The sequence below is a fragment of the Heterocephalus glaber genome, unplaced genomic scaffold (genome assembly GCF_053883595.1).
Source record: "Heterocephalus glaber isolate CG9 unplaced genomic scaffold, H.glaber_assembly_v1.0 deba00000768, whole genome shotgun sequence".
Classification (NCBI taxonomy): Eukaryota; Metazoa; Chordata; class Mammalia; order Rodentia; family Bathyergidae; genus Heterocephalus; species Heterocephalus glaber.
This window is the reverse complement of record NW_028258162.1, coordinates 594,580-615,796: the sequence shown is the minus strand read 5'-3', so window position 1 is coordinate 615,796 and position 21,217 is coordinate 594,580. Positions and strand designations below refer to the sequence as shown.

The 21,217-nt window shown below is 47.8% G+C and overlaps 1 protein-coding gene across 1 annotated transcript in view; it reads right to left on the bottom strand.

The window, feature by feature from the left end:
- The window catches only part of Atg7 (autophagy related 7), a 247,482-nt gene that overhangs the window by 226,097 nt on the left and 168 nt on the right, over positions 1-21,217 (bottom strand). The window contains 3 exon segments of the mRNA XM_087207180.1: positions 2,515-2,569; positions 2,926-3,093; positions 20,876-21,127. Coding sequence (XP_087063306.1) covers positions 2,515-2,569; positions 2,926-3,073 — 203 coding nt within the window. The 5' untranslated portion in view covers positions 3,074-3,093; positions 20,876-21,127.

Genomic DNA, 21,217 nt, shown 5'->3' with positions numbered 1-21,217 from the left:
CAATTATTAAAATCTTAAAAAAGAAACAAAATTTCAGCCTACTATTGGGATAAAGATAGGAGCAAGGCCAGTTTGAGAGGAACACAAAACTCTGGATTCCAGGGGGAGACAGAGATAGGGAAGGGGATGTAAAAAGAATAAAGATGCATTATGTACGTCCCAGTTCCCCAGGAGGAATGTGACCATTATGTGCTGCCCACATGAACTAGTAAAAATTAAAGTCAAAAAAGACTGTTCAGATGGCACAGAAACCAGCCATCTGCATTCCCCCTTCTTTAGACAATTTAATGCTTCAACATTTTCAGCATTCCCCTCATTATCACTGCTCCAAGAGTAAGTTAGTCTGTGCCAAAACAGGAGGGAGATTAGTAGGATTTCATTTGTTTTGATAAAGTAATCTCAAGGACTTTATGCTGGAGCAAGAAAGCTCTAAAGGGAAAAAGATATGCTAACACATACTATTTCAACATACATAAAAACTAACCTTGGTTCAGACTTATGTTATACTTTTAAATTTTGCAATTTAATGGAGGTAAAGGAATAAAATACATTGTTTTTTGTTGTTGTTGTTGAGATGTTTAAAAACAATTCTAGGAAAGCCAGATGTGGTGGTACACTTCTGCAATCCCAGCACTTGCAAGGCTGAGGCAGGAAGTTTTTTGAAAAATAAATAAACAAACAAACAAACAAGCAAAATTCTAAGGACACTTTATCTGAAATACAGTAATCACTGATTACCACCACTTTGAAAAGCCAGGCAATCGTCCTCCAACCCCGTCATCTTGACCCTGCTGAAGTGACAGGACATAGAAGTGGCCTCATTTAGCTTTTAACTCTTCAGCCCTCCAAGCACCCCTCATCATGGATACCACACCACCCTTTTGTAAGTCAGTTTGAAACAATGAGCTCCAGGGCCATGGATGGCTCAGTCAACATATCCAGATTTATCTCCTAAAATCATACCCTCTCCAGATTTCCCTGCTTCGGTAGAAGACAACAAATCCACCTCGGGATGCTCAGACTGGATTTCAGAACTATCCTTCAGAGTACATTTTTCCTCTTCTCTTTCCAGGCTTTCTAAATTTAGCTAAGTGTGACCTTTCATCTTTGACCTGAGCACAATCTCCTTGTCTGAAAAACAGAGAAAAGCCCTACCTGGCTGGTCTAAAAGGGTTCTGTTTCTGAAAATGCCCAGGTACTTGGGGCTCACTAAATGTCTCTCTTCTCTCAAGTGCCTCCCCACAGCTTTTGGCTGGAAAAGCAGGTCCTCCAGGATGTTGAAACAGATTCTTTGCAATTTCCCCCATAAGGCCTTGCCTTGCGCAGTAGCTGAGATACAGAAATTGCCTAAGCAGGGTTCACTGATTGACACCCACGGATGCGCATCTACAGGAATAAAGCAAGAGCTGCCAATGAAGAATCATAAAAATTAGAAGGTCTAGGGATTTAGCTCAGTGGTTCCTTCCCTAGCCTTGCAAACGCAAGAACCTGGGTTCAATCTCCGGTACCAAAAAAAAGAATCATAAAAATTAGAGCCGAGTGTGGTGGCAAATACCCATCATCTCAGCACTTGAGAGGCTGAAGCAGAAGAGTCACCACGAGTTGAAGACCAGCCTGGACTATGAGGCCAGCCAGGAATACAAGGCCAGCCTAAACTATATAGAGAGATTCTGCCTCAAAAAAAACACAAACTACAACCAAAGTCAGGAGGATGCTGTGTAAGTGTCAACCTACCTAGTACCTGGCATCCTAATATGCTCTGAACCTAGTCCTAGATAGTCCTAGCCAGGTGGCACTTGTCTTTGGGGGATGAGAGACTCTAGAGGTACTAACTACCCCAGTGTCAGGAGAATTCTACATATTTTTGGGGAAAAATCATTTCATAATTAAAATTATGATTAGCCCTAGTTCTCCTGCCTACAGGCCAGCTATGGCATGTTGATATATAACTCCATTTTGACCTCTGGTCACAGCTAAGATCTCAGTGGTCCAGCGATGCTGTGATGCTCTAGGGCAAGATTACACCAGGTGAAGACATCCTGGGAGGAACAAAGTCTTCATCTGCATAGTTTCTCATTGTTCTAGGATTTTGGCAGCTGCTGCCCTCTGAATCAGTCACCTTTTACGTTTGTTTCTCCCAACAGTACTGAACTCTCGGTCCTAAGTCATCTGTTACGTTTGTTTCTCCTGATGTACTGAATAAAGGTGTGGCAAGCTCAGAGCTTTTTAGTCTTTTTCGCCCAGAGCAGCACTGATCAGGCCCAAAAGCTCAGCTTCTTCTCTAAGTCTCATTTCTTCTTTTCTGACTAATAAGTTAATTCTCTTTGCACTGTTGTGGCTCCAAGGAGACTAGGACTTACTACAGAGGTTCTAGTAACGTCCCCTTTCCCTGTTCCCTACACCCACAGGCACCCCTACCTCCTCCTGTGGCCCTGCTCTGAGGACGCGAGATAGCTCCTTTCTCCATAAAGCAAGGTATTCTTTACTTTAGATTTCGGGCAAGCAAATACTCACATATCAAAAGCGCTGAACTCCAACGTCAGGCGAGCCGGCAGCCCAGCAGAGTCACCTGGACAAAAGCATGAGCAGTCTAAGTAACAAGTCAAAGACTGCAGCATCCATGACAGAAATGTTTGCTATCAGATGAGTACTCTGTATCTGGATTGGTAACTAGGGTGTTTCACATTCCTTTTTCCCAAGAGGGAAAGTGCAATTAAAAAATGAACATGTGCCAAGGGTGGGCAGGTAAAGAGCACCTAGTGTGGGGCATTGCACAGAACAGACAATCCTGTCTCTTCCTAAGAGTGCCGAGGGCTGGGTGTGGTCTGTCAGGCAGAGCTCCGGCTTCTACTCCCAGTCCAGCAACAATCACGATAAACAAAGGGAGGCTGGCCAGCAAGGGAGGAGGCTGAGGCGACCGCCTACCGTTGCAGTAGTAGCCCCTGATGTCCCTGGGAGCCTCATCCAGCCGGTACTCATTCAGCTTCTTCTGGGTCAGTTCGTGCCAGAAGCCCACGTCCAGGGCGCTGCTGAAGGGGGCAAACTGCAGTTTGGGGAGTCCGGGGTCCCCCATGGCTGCCACTCGTTTGCCTACTAAAAAACATAACAGAATATAGGAACATTACATGGCCACACAAAGCAGTGAGAAAGAATGTGAAAAACCCTTAATTACAACAAACAGAAAAAAGGAGGGGGCTGTGGATGGCTCGGGGTTGGTGTGAGGCCCTGGGTTCATTTCCAGCACTGCAAAAAATGAAACAAAAAATGTAATGAGAGGCACGCAGGGTCTATTGGGAGATCCCTCTTTTTTTTGTTTTTTGTGCTGGGGATCAAACTAGGGTCCTTGCACTTGTGAGGCAGGCGGCAGAACCACTGAGCTAGATTCCCAGCCCGGGAGAGCCTTTTTAAAAATGTGATTTTTTAAAAACAATTTTGCCCACTTTGAACCATACGGCTTACAAATATCAGATATGTTCATGATGCTGTGAAAGCCACCTTCAACTTTGTATCTTGCAAAAGTGGAACTCTAATCCGCCCCAGCCCGTGGCACCCACTGCTCTACTGTCCCTCTGAGCTGAAGAATCTTAGTCCTCTTGTAAATGGACTCACATGCCTGTGTACTTGGGACTGGCTTGTTTTGTGATAGTTGCAACTCTGAAAGCCATGCTGGGTCATCTGCTCTGTGGTCAAGTTTAGTCTCATCACAGCCCAAGAGATTTTTAACAGTACCCCTTGCTGTCCTTGGCTGGCTGGTTGGTCCTGCGGTGCTGGGGCAGGCGGTGGCACCACTGGGCTAAATCCCCGGCCCCCCAGCCTTAACTTCTGCTCATCTTCCTTTCCTGTCAGAGTCAGTCTAACTGATGCATTCCTGGGGCTCCTTTGAGACAGTCAGGTCCCGGATCCTGGTGAGCCATACAAAACTAAAATCTGAAGTCCAGCCAGTGAGAAATGTAACACTGCACACCGCTGGAGGCATGCAGGTCTGGCAGCAGGATTTCAGCAACTGCAGCTAAGGAGCAGCCAGCTCCAGAAGAATCTCTGAAGTTTCATGTTTTTCTTTTGATTGAGAAAGGGTCTCACTAAGTTGCCTGGATTGGGCTTAAACTTGCAATGCCCTTGTCTCAGCCTCCCAAGTAGCTGAGATTACAAACATGTATCCAGAATCTGGCTCAAGTTTTAGATTTTAAATGCAGGAAAATTCTGCATTCCACTGCACAGTTAAGTATTTTAATGCTTCTCTTCCTCCTCAGATCACCAAAGAGGCGTGGGCCCCTAGCAATGGTGCAGGCAGTGCAGAAACCTCCTACGTCCCTGCACACCTACAGGGTGCACCCCCTCTCCATGCCCATGGAGAGCTGGGGATGAGGGACCTGGCTTCTGGTGACATCAGTTTAAGCAGAACTCTTATCAGGCTGCTTCTGACTGTCCCCGAGAACAGTGTTCAATTACCATAAAACACTTCAGATCCTAATGTCCTCTCTGCCAAGGGAAAAAAGAACATGAACACAGCACGAGTCCTGTGTTTACCAAAGACACTTTTACGCTGGGCCTTGGCTATGTATCTATCTTTAGAGAATCTGTTTACAACTCATGAGTTCAGCCTTACCAACCTTCACATATTGGAGATTTAAACACATCAATGACAGGCTTGGATGACTTGGTTAAACTTTCTTAGGCTCCCTGTTACATAGAAAACTAACTTCATAACGTCAATTATGTTTGCAAATGATTTAAAATCTCTCATGAGCCAGGCACCATGGCATATGCCTGTAATCCCATCACTCTAGGAGGCTGAGGCAGGAGGGCACAAGTAGCCTAGCAACATAAAGACATAGCAAGATCCTGTCTCAAAATAAAGTTGGGGGAAGGGAGTTGGTGGATGTAGCTCAGTACAAAGGGCCGGGGTTTAATCCCCGTACCACAAAAATAAATAAATTCTGTTTATGAATTAACAATCCTATTTTTTTATATGTACAACATTTAAATAAGAACAAATTTCCAACTTTCAGGATTAACTAACCACTTTTTTTTTCAATATACTAGGTTAATGTCCTAACAAAATTTTAAAAATATTTCCTTTACATCGAACCAGAAAATACACCTTCCAACTCTTTTTGAGGCAGGAGGATCACTGCCCTTTTTTTTTTCTTGTATCGGGAATCAGGGACCTTGAGCTTGTAAGGCAGGCGGTGGAACCACTGAGCGAAATCCCCTGCTCCAACTCTTAAAACAGCATGAAGGTGTGGCTCAGTGGCACAACCCAAGCCTAACTCACACAGTGCCCTGGGTCTGAACCCCAGCACCAAAAAAAAAAAAAAAGTATGAAAATCCAACCACCATGTAATTAACTATACAGCTTTTCAATGATTTGTTTTACTCAGTACTTAAAATTTTCTCCTGAAATACCAAACTAGGCTTCTTATACAGTGTAACTTGATTTAATTACATTCCATTTAATCTTTTTGTTTGTTTGGTTTTTTGTTGTTTTTTGAGACAGGGTCTTGCTATGTAGTTCAGGCTGGCCTTGAACTCACTATGTAGGCCAGGCTGTCCTCACACTCACGGCGATCCTTCTGCCTCAGCTTTCCAAGTGCTGGGATCATAGGCATGTGCCACCACATCTGGCTTCCATTTAATTTAATAAAAATCAAACAGAACTCTGTACTAAATGTGTCGCTTTTTATGTAAAATGTGGAGAGTTTCTAGAAAATAAATTATATAGAAATTTAAATATAAAAATAAATCCAATAATACCAACTTAGCAAGATTAAAGGCTCTTTACTTTAGAAAACCTTTATATAGAGTCCTTTAGTGACTTTTTTTTTTCAGTTGTAGGACAGAACCCAGGGCTTCATGCCAGGCATGCAGTCTGACACTACCTCCCCAGGCTTTTGTAAATTTTATGTTGAGACAGGATCTTACTAAATTGTCCTGCCCTAGCCTCCAAGTAGCTGGGATTATAGGTGTGTCCCGACACCTTCAGCCCCATAGGACATTGTTTATGATACATCAGTCTGATTCTGTCAAGTCAGACAGCGGTGGGGGGGATTAAAAGCATCTTTTATGCCTTGCTAACTATGGAACTGAACTGCAGCTTGCATTTAAATAGAATCCTGAAGAAATGATTTTAAAAAGCAGGTTTTCTTTGCCTTCTAAATTTGTGAGGACTTTAGTACCTTTCGAGAAAAAAAAAATTTTTGTTTGTTTCTTTTTTGAGACAGGGCCTCACTATGTAGCCTGACTGCCCTCAAACTTGCTGCAATCCTCCTGTCTCAGCCTCTAAATGGTGGGATTATAGGAGTACCATTCCGTGCCTGGCTATTTTTTGGCTATTTTTTGAAATATTTTAAAAACACATTTTTGCTGAGTGAGGTAGGGCACACCTATAATCCCAGTACTCACTCTGGAGGCTGAGGCAGGGGGATCACAAGTTTGAGGCCAGCCTAGGAAACTTGGTAAGAGCTTGTCTCAAAATAAAAAATGGTGGCGGCGGAGAGGGAGGTTGATTAAAGTAGTTGGGGCCGGGGATTTAGCTCAGTGGCTCTGGTGCCTGTCTCGCAAGCACAAGGTCCCAAGTTCGATCCCTGGTACCTAAATAAATAAATAAATGGAAATAAAACACAAAGTAGTATGCTAATGCATGTACAAGTCTCCAAAATGAAACCCATGAATCTGTAGAAACAATAATATACTAATAAAAAATGCAGGAAGACAATAAAAAAAATGAAAAAGGCTGGGGATGTAGCTCTATGGGTTCAACCTCCAGTACCACAAAAACAGAAAAAACACATTTTAGATTATAACCAAGAAATTTACATAAAATAGGTTTCATCAGACTTCAAGGCACAGCCCTTATCCAACAAAATAGCTAAATTTCATACAAATGCCCAAGTTAAATCCAACACCAACTATTCCTTCTGCAGCCAGTGATAAGGTCTCTACATAGTCTAGGGAGGTAAGAGCATCCCTGCCTTGACTGTGATCTGTGGGATGATTTGCCAGGAATTATCCATATGTGGCATTTTAGCTAACAAGGGAGCATTTGCTCTGGTCATAACTGCAGTCAAGGAGCCTTTAATCTGGATTCTGCGGGCTGGTTGGGAAAGATGTCGTAAGAACACAGTAACACATGTTCAGTAAATCCACCCAACTGCAACCATTAGTATACGATGAGTCTTGCTGACAAGTTCCTTTAAATTAAAACTGCCTGTGTGTAGCATGCACGAGACACGAGTTTTGATCCCCAGTACCATGGGGCTGTGGGTAGGGGATAACAGAGGGGAAGGCGCTCTTCAGGCTCCACTGAAAGAAAAGACTCCAGCCAGGCACACTGGCTCATGCCTGAAGTCCCAGCACTCTGGGAGGCTGAGGCCAGTGGATCTCAAGTTTGACCTCAGCTTGGGTGACTTAATGAAACCTTATCTCAAACCAGTAAGAAGGCCTGGGGATGTAGCTCAGTGGAAGGCCCTGGGTTCAATCCCTAGTGCCACCACCAGAAAAAAAAAAAAAAAGACACTTGAGGGGCAAGACTCAGAAGGATAATAATAACAACACACAAAAGACATGTTTACCCACAGACAAGGGCAGAGCAAGGAGAGGCTGGCCTGAGGAAATCATGGCAGCAGGGCAGGTGGGCCCAGAATGGAGAAGAGGCACTCCAGCAGGTGAGAAGGACTGGTGTTTTGGAGAAAAGCCCTGGCCCAGCACGACCTAGAACAGGCCCACAGGCAGGGGGCCAAAAGGAATGAAACCAGAAGGGCAACCAAAGAAAGCAGCAGCAGTCGGTATGCCGGCATGGTGCATCTGTTTATTAGCAGGAGTGGGAACATATATTTATCGGCCCAGAGCAATAAACTCAGAAGATTAATAATGAAAGGACTCCACAAGTCGAAGAAAATGACCAGTCAATGCCATTGGATTTTAGTGCTTAAAAGCAGCTCGGTGGCGGCTCTCTAAAGCACAATTTGAGAAAACTGTTAAAAAAAACCAAGCCAGGCTGCAGCAGCAGGATCCCCACAGGGCAGGGCCTGGCTGCGTCCAGGGTTCCAGGGGGCAGGTGACTCTACCTCGGCGGCTCTTTTTCACAGGCTGAAATGCTCTGCACATTGAAAACACAATTCAGCAACAGAAGCCCACTTGGGAATGAATGAAAATTTCACAATGGGGGCCAAACAGACTCAGAAAAACAAAGAGAAAACAAGAGATGGGAAGAATAATTAAATATTTTACTACAAAGTTGATAAGCTTCACTGATGGCAACAGACAGCGCATCGCTGTCCCTGTAATTCTCTGCTTCCCAAGCAGGGTTCCCAGCCTCAAGCTGCAGACAGCGCTAGACCAAAGGCTTTCAAACATTCACAGCATCGAGGGCATTTTAAAAATGAAGGTGTGTGCACCCCATTTTTCCTCTCGAGGGGAGAAGGGTTAGGATCATGGCCAGGAGCCCGTGGACATGACCAGCCCCCAGTGACCCTGACCTCTGGCCACAGTTTATCATCTCCACCTCTAAATCACATCACGCGTATGTGAATGCACCTCTGCCATGTAAAACACATTTGGTCCTTCAACCATCCCAAAGATTTCTTCTACTTTCCTTACCTCTGGCCAGGTCCCTGCAGAGCTGGTGGGGGGCAGGGCCCTGAGGTCCTGCCTGGAGACTGCTGCCACTGCCACCTCGCTCCTGCTCTGTCACCTGTGCCTCAGTCTCCCTTCCCCACCTCCTCCACAGGCGGCTGCAGCTTTCTTCCTGTTGCCAGTGTCTGAAGGGCTCCGTGCTCAACCCTGTCCAGCGCTGTAACCATTTCCCAAAACAAAATCCTTCACTTTCTAAATCAATGTCCAACCAATCTCAGGACTCTATTTCTAGTCCTAACCTTCAAGCATGTGTCTAAGTGTCTTTTACGGCCAGGACTTGGATTTCTGAGACATCACAGGTTCAACAGCCCAAAGTGAACAGATACTTTCCAAAAGGGATGTTTCCCTGGGCTCCCTAGTTCACTTTCCAGAACCGCCACACAAGCACCCGGCACAGGTCCAAGGCAAAAACCACCAAGTCAGCATCTGTGTCTCCCTCACAGGCAGGAAGGCACTAATCCATGGAGGCCACCCTTACCCAAGGCCCTAGGACAAGGAAGGGGCCATTGAGCACTGGCCAGGTGGGACCAGGCACGGGGAACACTGGGAAGCATGGCGCTCACTCCTGTTACAAAGGGAGAAACTGAGGCTAGGAGAGGTAAGGCCTTCACCTTCCCACTACAGCGAGGTCTGCAGGAGCCAGGATTCAAATCCCAGGCCTACACGAGACCCGCTGTCCTCCACAGCTGTACACTTCCTAGGCGGGTGGGTGTGTGACCTTTCCATCCCCACTCCACACATGGCTCCACTGTCCCTACCTCCTCGCCTGCAGGGACATGTGCGAGGTCGCTGCCTCAGTCCTCTATCCCTTAAACAAGAAGGCCCTCGCCACCAGGATCAATGTGTACAGTGGTTCCCTCATTCAAACAAACAAACACACAGAACCTCCCAGGCCTGGCAAGAAGCTGCTGTCCCCCAGACCTAACCCTGGGCTGATGCTCCTGGGAGACCTTGCTCCGCCCTCCCAGGAGGATTCTTCCTGCCTCTTCAGCCCCACATGAAGCTGTCTTTCACACACACTGCCCAGGTACCAAGCTCCCTGCTCCATGGTGAACACTTCATTACTGCTCTTGCCACCATGAACTGTGCCTGATTTTCTGAGAACACCTTTTTAAAACTTCAAACAATGGCAGGAACTGTAACTGTTCTTATCAAATGCTCATTCATGCCTAGCACGCCACAAAATGCTTTACCTATTCTCCTGACAACCCCAAAGTGGCAATGTACGCCTGCTTTACAGAAAAGCAGAGCATGGTGGTGCATGCCTGTAATCCCAGCAGTGGGGGAGGCTGAGGCAGGAGGATCTTTGCAAGTTCCAGGCTGGCCTGGACTACATAGTAAGTTCAAAGCCAGCCTGAACTACATAGTGATATCCTGTCTCAAAAAAGCAAAAACCAACAGAGAAGTCTAAGGTACTGAGAGGTTAAGTGACTTGCCCATAGTCACATAGGAAGCGGCCCTGCTGAGATTATAACCCAGGCATGCTGGCTTCAGCGATCCTCTCGTCTCCAGGCTACACAGCCTTGAAGAAAGAGACCTCTGTTTGGAGCCTCTATTCTGCCCATCAGCCCCATATAAGCTAAAAAATAACCAATCTTTTCAAAATTCATTTCCATGATAACCTCCTTCCCAGTAGAGTCAAAACAAGTGGGCAAAAGAGAATAAATAAATAAAGCAAGCCAGAGGCAGAGCAGTCATCCCACATTTGAGGAAATCAACATGGTGGCAGACTGAGAAGGGACCATCAGGTGGGACATAAAAGTTCAATGCTAACCCATGTGCTCTAAAACTGGGGTCGCCTGCTAAGGCCATCAAGATGGAGTTTTCCCAGTGCCAGAAGATCCCAGAGGCAAAAAAGAAAACTTCCTGGGCAGCTGTAGAAAGTGACTGGGACACCCATTTGGAAAAGCAGTTATACTCAATAAGGCTGAAAAGCAAAATCCGCATAGAGGAAAGGTGAGGAAGACACAAACAGGCACACTGGGAAGGTCATTTCCACCAGAGACCAGTTTTCAAACATCTTAGGACTCACGTGGCCTTGGAGAAATTCTCAAGGCAACAGAAGAACCGGTCTCACCAGAGGATAGGCTGAGGCTTGCTGCCACACAGGCTGGGAAAACAGAAAGGTCCTGCCAGAAACATCGACACAGGAGCAAGTCACAGGACTCACCGAGGGGCCTAAGTATGTGTGTATGACGTGTCAACGCAGTCCTGGTGCTGCAAGGAAGATGCAAGAAGCAAAGATCAAGTGAGCATGCTCATGCATGCCTGCAATCTCAGCTACTCAAGAGGCTGAGGCAGGAGGATAGCAGGATCCTGTCTTAATAAAATAAAATACAGAACAGAACAGTACAGTACAATAGGACTGGGGATGTAGCTCAGTGGTAGAATGTTAAAGCAGCAATGTGAGGGCCCTGGGTTCAAAGCTTAGCACTGAGAAAAGTAAAAAAGAAGTCTGGTCCGAGGGAATCAGGAAGTGAGTCCTGGCAGCAGAGTTCTTTATCTGCAACTGGCATTCGACCTGAGAGGCAAAAGACTCCCTGGACCTCCCAGGCAGCCAAGAGAACCTGCGCCATGGACACGGTCGAGGGATGACACTGACGCAGGCCCCCACGAGAGCGAGGGATGATTTTATAGGAAACTGTTCCATCACATTCAGGATGTGAAGCCCAAGAGTGAAACACGTTGGGACTTTCACTTCCAATTAAAGAGTCCAGGCGTAGATGGGGGCTCAACACTGTAATGGGACAGGAATCCTAGCAGTGCAGGCATCCAGCAGCGCTGCAAACAGTCAAGGCCAAACTGAAACAGCAGGGCTGGCAGTTAAGCAACACGCACCCCCGGGGCCCTGCCTACCACCCAAACCTGGGTCAGATTTCAGACTCTCAAATGAAAAGAACTGCTCTCAAGAGTGGGAGCCTGGAGGCTGTTGCTGAATGAGCACTTATCCTAAGTTTCTGTCCAAGCCTGGTTTACAGAAGAGCAGGGTGTGGTGGCACAGGCCTGTAATCCCAGCACTCACGCGGCTGAGGCGGGAGGACTGATGCCAGCCCAGGCTACCTAGTGAATTTAAGGCCAGCCTGGACTATATAGTGAGACCCTGCTTCAAAAAAACTCCCAAAAGCCTAAAACAACTCAAGGGCTTTGCTTCCCAGAAGTAACACTTGGGAGATGTCTGATAGGAGAACCATGTCTTGTTCACCTCTCTCCAGCCCTGAGCATAGTGCCAAGAATATGGTACTTGCTCAATAAGTATCGCCATGGAAATAATAGCTCCCTTTTCCCACAACAGGCCAATAGATGGATGCTACAGTCAGGCAAATTTCAATAGAGTTTAAACATCACTGAGTTCTCCAAGTAGGCAGCGCTTGGTCAGGGAGACCATGAATTTTCCATTAGAGGGAGCATTCAGGCGTACACTGGATGATGGGATTACTGTGCCAGGGCTGGAGAGCTTGCCCTGAAGAGGCTCAGATGTAAACACTGTAGGCACTGCAGGTCACAGTTCCTGTCATGTTCTCCCTTTTTGCACTTGTTTAACCCTTGAAAAATGTAGAAATCATCCCCTGCTCCCAGACTGCACAAAAAGAAAGGCTCCAGGCAGCACCTGACCCCTGGGCTGGACCAACTTCCAAACCCACTATTTTTTGCTGCTTCAAAGGTGCAATACTGCACTCTGGCTTGAGGAAGGCTAAAATTTTGGACATTGTGAGCCATGTGACGGAATGCAAAGGAAGAACACAGCATCTAACCTGGGCTTTATTTGGAGGAAACAACAGATAAACTCACTGAAAAACTTCCTGCAAAGTGACAGGGACTGGTTTACAGTCTTCAAGAGTGTCAAGATCTCAGGAGTCAGGACAGAGGAGCTGTCTCAGAGCAGAAGAGACAAAAGCCAGGACAACTAGGGGCAGTAGGTGACCCTGGATTGGTGCTCTGCCTTTACCAGGGATCTAACTGGGATCAAACTGGATGGAGTCTCTGGGAGAGGGGCAAATGGGAGGTCTTCCTCTCAGTCTTGTCATGTTTCCATAAATGTAAAACTGTCGCAGAACAGAACATGATGCTACTACAGCCAAAGCAATCAATGTGATCTAAGTCACAGCAGGATTCAGACCCACTGACTGCGAAGGGCATGAGGAAGCCCCTGGGGACAGGGGGATGATGGAGTTGGGTGGTGCTTACAGGGCACAGACCCATGTAAAAAACCATGAGTGACAGATTTATGCTCAGTGCCTTTGAGGTTTCTATCCAGCTGTCTCTCCCCCAAAGCTTCCTGCACCAGTAGGTGGGGCTTTTAGAAAGTGATCAGACCATGGGGATGTTTGGAGGTGGAGCCTGATGGAAGAGGCGGCCACTGGGGGGTGACCTGGAAGGGTTTATCTCCCTCTGCAGTTCCACTTTTACTCTCTGCTTCCCAGCCACCATGAGGTAAGCAACTTTCCTTCGCCAGACCCTTCCACCAAGCCACTTCTGTATTTAAGCCTGCAGAACAGGGCCTGAAACTGCCATAACTGTGAGCCAAAAAAAACCTCCCCTCCTTTAATTTGTAGTCGGGTATTTTGTCCCAGTGATGATGAAAGTGACAAAGACAGTGCCTATGTGCATGTTATAGCTGAATACAAAAATAGAACAAAACCTGCTATGTTCAATCTAATCCAATTCTACAAAGAGCCCTCAAGTGCTGTATTCATCCAACATTAAGAGAGGTCCTACTTAAGTTTCACATTATTCAAAACCTCTGCATTCCGCTAAATAAGGTGCCTCGGTGAAATATCACTGCTGTAACGTTTTCTGGCATTTTGTTACTAAAGATACTGGAGAGGGAAGTACTTTGGCTTTGCTGCTCATGAAATTAATTGAAGCAGAAGTGCTTCCTGGGATGAGGCTCCCTCCATGGGCTCTGATGGAATCAGACACAGTAAATACCACGCCAGGGCAGGACTGTTGGATATGAAGTGGTCACACTGATAGCAAAGAGACCACACTCACAGGGAAAAAACAAAAACACAAAACATCCTGTTGCTGGGAAACTGGACCCTGAGCAGGAAACCAACAGAGACCAACCCAGCAGTAAGGAAAGTTCTCTCATGGTAATTTCTGTGTCTGGAGCTCTGTTTGCTCGCTTTGGGAGAGGAGAGCAGGGGAGGCTTTAAAGGCTCAGGGAAGAAATGCTGCAGGCAGAGGCCTCATCTTCCAGCCTCCCCTGGGGCTGCTCTGAATGCTTCCCACACAGCTCAGGGATAGGTGGCCAAGTCCACGCTGCACCCTGCAACACCCGTGGACTTCACAGCGCCTTCTGCTGAAACAACCTCCTGAAAGTGAGGTCTGCCCCACCCTCGCCTGTTGTGGAGAACAGATGCCCTATGGCGTGGCAAGCCTCAGAGGAAGGAATGGTGACAAAGGAGAAAATGAGGGACAGGAGAGAGGGGAAAGGCCAAGTTCAGTCCTTCTGTTGCCAACTTGAGTCCCTCAGGTCCCTCTGGTCCACTCTGTGTGACAGAGAGCTGCCGGCTTCTTCACCAGAGTTGTGATGGAGCCCTGACACCCTCAGTCACCTCGCACTGGGAACCCCACCCACATAGTCTCCCAGAGTGCAGGGATAACAGGCGTGTGCCACCATGTCTGACTCAATAAGGTATTCTTATTACCACAGTTTACTGCTGACTTGGCTAACAATACAGAAGATTTGCTTATCAATTTTATTTAAGATGAGAAGCAGGAAGAAATAGTCAAATTCAGATTTAAGAGTCATGTTCTACCGACTGAGCTAGGTGGGCTACACGCAAATTCAGAATTAAAAAAAAAAAAAAAAGATTCTACCCATCCAGAGTGGCAGGCCTATTTTAACAAAAGCAAAAATCCCAGAGCTGGGGCTGTAGCAGTGGTAGAGCACCTGCCTGGCACAAGGGAGGTGCTGGGTTCAGTCTCCAGCACCACTGGGGAAAAAAATTCCAAACAGGTAAATACAGGGCTCCAAATTTAAGCTCAAGAAAACAATGCAGCCTGGTTCCCTGCAGGTCACAGGACAGATGAGGAAGGGTATAGGTTCCTATGCCAGAGGCCTGAGTTCAAATGCCACCTCTGCTACTTTCCAGCTAAGTCACTGTACATTGAGACATCTCTGAAGTCTCTTCCTCATCTGTCCATGCCACCTATCATGAAAAATGCTGTGAGGATGCTGTTACAAATGCAATGGAGGCCTCAAACAGCAGAGCCAACATCATCAAACGCAAGTCAACACACTGGGACTTCTGCCAAGCCATTCCTTCTGCAAACATTTATATCATCGACTGGGTCTGTGCTGTATTTCCGGGTTCAGCAGCACAGAGCTACAGCCCTGCCTCTACAGGTGGAACGGTTTTGTTTTTGTTTTTATTTTTTTTTGGTATTGGGGATTGAACTGGTGCAACAGTTTTGAAGGCAAGATAACAGGAACGATGGTATCAAAACTTGGGGGCAGATAAGTGCAGCCTGGTCTTGTGTGGTAAGTGTCTGCCAGAGGGTGTTAGGATTGTGCAGGGACAGCTACATGAAAACGACAGGAGGACCCTTTCCCTGAGAAATTCCTGAGCCAAGGTTTGCAGATCTCGCAGTTGAGTCTCAAAAGGGGTCCCTGCTGGCATGCTGGGTGGGATGACTTTTTTGCTGTGAACTCTCACTGCATATTGCAAAGTGTTTGGCATGGCTCCCTCTCTCTAGTTACTGTACAGAACAAAGCAAACTAGAGAGGCCACCATGCTTCAGATGACCCCTGGCCGTCTGGGAGAGGTGGATGGATGGCGGCAGCAGCTCCAGGCAAGAACCAGGGACCAGGCAACCACCGGTGGGACAGGGCCGGCTCTGGCCCAAATCACATGCCCCCAATAGCCTGGAATGTCCCTGTCCACCTCTACCTCCACTGCCTAGTTCCTTCCCTTCTCGCCTCCCATTTGAGGAGGCCACGCTCTGGACCACACCCCTGCACCCCATTTTCAGAGCACAGCAGCAGGTATTTCACATATCTGTGGGTGTCGGTCTTCCCTCCAGAGCAAAAGCTCCATGAGAAAACGATTGGGACAGCTTTCCACTCTTTCCATTCACACCGTTTTCCAGCATCCACTCAGCCCAGCACCCCATAGGATGACTGAACCAAGGAGGAGTGGAACAGCACAAGAAGTCTGGGAACACCAGTGAGCTCTGAGGGGCAGTGTCGCAGAGCAGCTGGGAACCACTCTGCGGGCAGGGCCCTTAGAGGAAGCCACGAGCTACATTTCCACAGGGATCTGCACCTGAAGAATGGAGGGAGGAGCCCAGAGGAAGAGTCACAGATGACTCCGAAGACTAAGCAGGAGAAAGTAGCCAAGAGCAAGGATGGAGACAGAGTGGCAGGTCTTGGGGGAGATGAGCTGAGTTTGAGGACAGCACTTGGGAGAAACCGGGCTCAAACAAGACACAGAGCAGGGGCCGTGGACACATAAACGAGTGTAGAAGCCACAGGTGAGAAAAAGAGTGGCGGGCAGTCTTGGCATACACTGGCACAAGGGCAAAAGGAGGAAGAGAGCCCACAGTGGGGACTGAGAGGGAAATGGCCACGACAGCCAGAGGCCACCACAGGGACAGCACACAAGCAAGCTCCTGAGCCCTTAAGGTGAGACTCGTTAAGAGCATGATTTGAGCTGGGCCTGATGGTACAGTACATGCCTATAATCCCAGCTCTGTGGGATGCCGAGGCAGGAAGACTGCAAGTCTCAGCCCAACCTGGGCAACTTAGCAAGATTCTGTTTCAAAATAAAACGAAAATTAAAAAGGGCTGGGGACGTAGCTCAGTGCAAAGGTCCTGGGTGCAATCCTCAGTACTGGGAAAAAGAAAACGGCATGGTTCATGTTTTCTTTTGAGGCAGTCAGGGACTTACAAGCAGTTTTTTCTAAAAACAAAAAACAAAAAAACCCAGCAACTCTTCACCTGGTTTTTGGTTGGGGGCGAGGGTTGTTTTTTGTATTTTTGAGACAGGGTCTCACTTTGTAGGTCAGACTGGCCTTGAATTCACTATGTAGGCCAAGCTGGCCTTGAATTTGCAGCAATCCTCCTGCCTCAGCCTCCCCAGTGCTGGGATTACAGGTGTTCGCTACCACACCAAGTGACTCTTCACTTGGGACTACAGGGGCCTACAGACACCCAATACATAACTGAGAGCAGAACAAAGCGTGGCCTTTGGCTGTGGCCTACCCTACGTGGCTGCAGAGGGATGGGTGCACCTTTGGGAGTGGCTGTCTAGAAGCCACCACATGGGCTGAGGCCTGAATCTGGTCACCTGTGGCCACCCCTTCCCGACCAGGAGAGCAAGATAAAAGATGCACAGGTTCAGCCACGGGGAGGCCCCAGTCTCCAGCTGTGGCTCTAAACCTGCAGTCACCTCGGATCTCAGGGAGCCTCCAAGGCTGCCCTGCCCCCAGCAGAAGCGGCAGTCATCACCTGCGAACCACACTGTTCCCACAGCAGTGAGGACTCAGGACGCCTCTGGAGCCATCTTGCAAAACCAGGACTGAGATGACAACAGCCAGGCTCTGCCCTACCTGGCAAGTCCATAAAATCCTGTCTCATTCTTCTGCGAACAGGCCGGTCTGACCTCTCCCTCAGCACTGTGCCCTTGATCCTCGGGTTGAGGTCCTTTCCCTGTTTTCTCACTAAGTCCACCTGGGAGACCTGCCGAGGCCACTTACTGACGCATCCCAAGGAGAGCTGACCAACCTGCTCTGTGTGTGGGGTGGGGTGATGGCTTCCTCGGACCCCATCTGGTGACAGTCACATGGAATAAAGCAGGACTGGCTTGATGAAGGGCAAGGTCAGTAATGTCAGATGTGCCAAGAGGTTAAAAGAGAAGAAAGGAAGTGTTCAGGAGCTCTGACGGCTTTGAAGACAGCTATTCTGCTAGAGTGACAGGATGGAAACAGGATTTAGCAGATGATTTGAGGACGTAGAGGTGGCAATCCCAACCACTCTTCCAAGAACCAAGAACCCGGGCTGGAAAGGGGCAGATGTTAATGACAGGGTGTGTTGCTCTTCTCCAAGATGAGAAAACTGAAGGCACCATATTGAGAAGGGAAGGGCTGGGGAAGCAGGAGAAAAGGAATATGTGAGGGAACCAGGACCCTGAGGCAAAGGAGATGGGATCATGAGGCCCAGGAAAGGAATGAGGCTCAGACATACAGCTTTTTGTCAATCAGAACAAAAGGCAAAGTGATAGGTTTGAAGACAGGAATGACCCAGGGAAACGGCTGTTGGGGGACACTTGTGAGCACTGAGGGCCAGCCTGGCTAGCCTGTCTGGGGACACAGCAGGTAACACAGGCAAAAGCATCATGTGTTTACAGCATTACTGGGGTTACTCAGATTACCTGAGGAAAGCACACTCTCACCCTGCATGCTGGACCCCTGAGGAAAGAGACTTCCTTTCGACGATGCATGCTCAAAGAGACTGACAAACTGGAACAAGTTCAAGGAGGGGACCCTGAACAAGGAAGGAGCCAGAAAATCCCAAAGGCAGTTCTGTTCTGGAGCTGGATAGAGATCCAGTTTACAGGGCGTTACCCAGTCTGCCTCAAACACAAAAACATCTCAGTCTCCCTGCTTGCACAATCAGACCTCATGACAGTGGGACAAGGGTGGGACAATCAGGAGAGGAGGACAGGAAGAGGAAGGCATTCATGAGCTTTACTTTCATGGACGAAGGTGGAAGACAGAGGCCAACTATGTCCAAATAAAATCTCAGAGACACTAACCACAGAGCTCTGCTATTGCTTACTCCCACACAACACAGTCACCCACACTCCAACATGCTCACGATGGTCTCCCTCCTTTCCCCATGTCTCAGAGTCCACCAAATCCCACCTAGTCTCTCTCTCTCAAATACACCCACCCCCCTCTCCATCCTTCTGGGCCGCCAGCCTCCCTCACCCGATTCCCACAATACCGCTCCACCTCTTCTGCTGCCCACAGGCCCCCATGGTGTGGCTCCCACTTCCCTTTCTAGCTGACTCTCAACCTGCAACACTGCTGACCCTTGCAGGCCACTCACCTTTGGCCACCTGCACATCCTACTCATCCTTTAGAACCTGGAGAAGCTGCAACCCACACAGCAGCTTTCTGATCCCTCAGCCTGGTTGGTAAGCACCCAAAGCACCTCCACCAAACCTCTGCAACAGTTTCATAAAACTGAACTCCCTTGAGCACAGGGATACATCTCTTGCTCAATTCCATAATCCTCAAAGTGCAGAGTCAGGCACCCAACAAATGCTCACTAAACATTTATGTGTATTCTGTGACAGCTGGCAGGGAGCAGAAAAGGGATCCTGTGGTTCAATAACAGAGAACCCAGACCTCGGCTCCTTATAAGGTTTCAAAATCATGTCACATGAGAGCACACAAGAGTTGGCCAAGAGAAACGGACAGGGAGACACCCTGGGCACAGAGACAGGAGCAGAGTGCTTCGGACAGGCTGCTCCTGCAACCAGCTCAAGTCTGGAGTACGCAGGGAGTACTGAGGGAACTAGGGGCAAGATGAGACTTCAGAGGACTGCCTTTTTCGTCATGCAGTTGTTAGCTCACAATTCACCTCCTGTCCAGTGGGCTTTTAAAACAGCTCCCAAAAGGGCCAGGGATTTAGCTCAGTGGCTTCGCTTCCTGCTGCGCAAGCTCAAGGACCCGAGTTTGATACCCGGTACCAAAAAAAAAAAAGGAAAAGTGTATTTTAAAAAATAAATAAATAAATAAAACAGCTCCCAAAAATAAATAAATGAAAATAGTTCCCACTCTATCCCCCAAATTATTCTCTATCCTGTTATCCTGTTTTCTCTTTTGGAGTACCTATTAGGAGCTGAAACATTTACCATTCCTTAAAAATATATTTATTGATAATCACCACTACAACTATCACAAAATAAGCCTCAAGATGGGTGTGGTAGCACACATCTGTAATTCCAGCTCTTGGGAGGCTGAGACAGGAGGACTGCCATGAGTTAGAGGCCAGCGTGGGATAGTGAATTCAAGGCCAGCCTGAACTACAAAGGGAGACCCTGCCTCAAAAATAAAGCTTCATGACCCAGGTGTGGTGGCACATGCCTGTAATCCAGCAATCTGGGAGACTGACGCAAGAAGATCCCAAATTGCAGCCCAGCCTGGGCTACACAGCGAGTGTTGGGTAGCCTGAGCTTCAGAACTAGACTGCCTCAAAAAAACTCAAAAACAGTAGGTTTCATAACTGGGACATGGTGGCACATGCATGTAATCCCAGAAATTTGGGAGGCTGAGTCAGGAGGAACACAAATTGGAACCCAGCCTGGGAAACTTAGAAAGGCCTGTTTCAAAATTTGGAAAATAAAATGGGCCGATGATGTAGCTCAGTGCAAAGGCCGTGGGTCCAATCCCCAGTTGAATAAAAAATAAAAATAAAAACCTAGACTGCAAGAAACAGGGTTTTTTGTCTGTAGTGCCTACAATAATGCTCAACACCTATCAGACATTCAATATTCATTTAGTCAACACCAAATATTTATTCAGCACATACAATACATCAGGCACTTTTCTATATGCTGGAGATATAAGAGAAAATTCTGTTGTTGTGGAGCTTATCCTGAGTAAATACATTAAATATCCTCAGCCAAGAGAGGGAAATGAGGGAAAGGAAAGACCAACTAGCAGCTTTCAAAGATGTGTAGGGCAATTAATGGAAGGCAGATCCCAGCAGCCTAATAAGCAGGGTCGATGAGCTGAGACTACTGGGTAACTGCTTTCAGCTCAGCACAGGGCTTGAAGTCAGAACTGGGGAAAGACCAAACTAGAGCAACTAGAAGTAGTGAGCTTTCTGTCATTGCAGAAAATTGGTTAGTGGGCAGCGGTGTTACAGAAAAAACCCTCCAAGCAGTCAACAGAAAAGGAAGCGTGGGACACAGAGGCTCCCAACTAAAAGCCAGACCGACCGGTGACAGCTGCACATGGTTTTTTGTTGTTGTTTTTCAAAGAACTGAGTTTGTTGCCACTTAAAAAAAAATACTCGTGGGCCGGGATGTAGCTCAGTGGCGCCACGCCTGCCTGACAAGCACGAGGTCCGGAATTCGATCTCAGGTACCGACCGAAAAAAAAAGTACTCGTGGCTGGTGTTTAGAAGTAAGGAGATAGCTTCTTTGGTTTCGCTTCTCCCAGGTCATGTTAGTACCGTGTTTATAAAATTCAGTAAAAATCAAAGTTCTACTCCATTTCTGACCCGACTGACTCCTAGGAAGCGCGGGCCTGCCAGCTTTCAGCCACAGCAAGGCATCTGCAACCTGAGCTAGACGCCCATGGAGATTCTTCCTGTGGCCTCCTCCTGTAACAAAGCGTCTTGCCTCCCATTTCGCAGATGACCAAGGACGACAGCCGGAGTCTCCGGCAAACCCAGCACCGCCAGGACGACTCCGAGACCTCAGCACCCGGAGCTCCCGCGCGGACCCGAGGCGGACGGGGACGTTGCCGCGAGCTAGTGAGAGGGGACGACAGGCGGATCAGCACCCACCGGGGCGTGAGAGGAGAGTCCTAAGCCCCGCGGCGCTCCTCATTCCCCACTGAC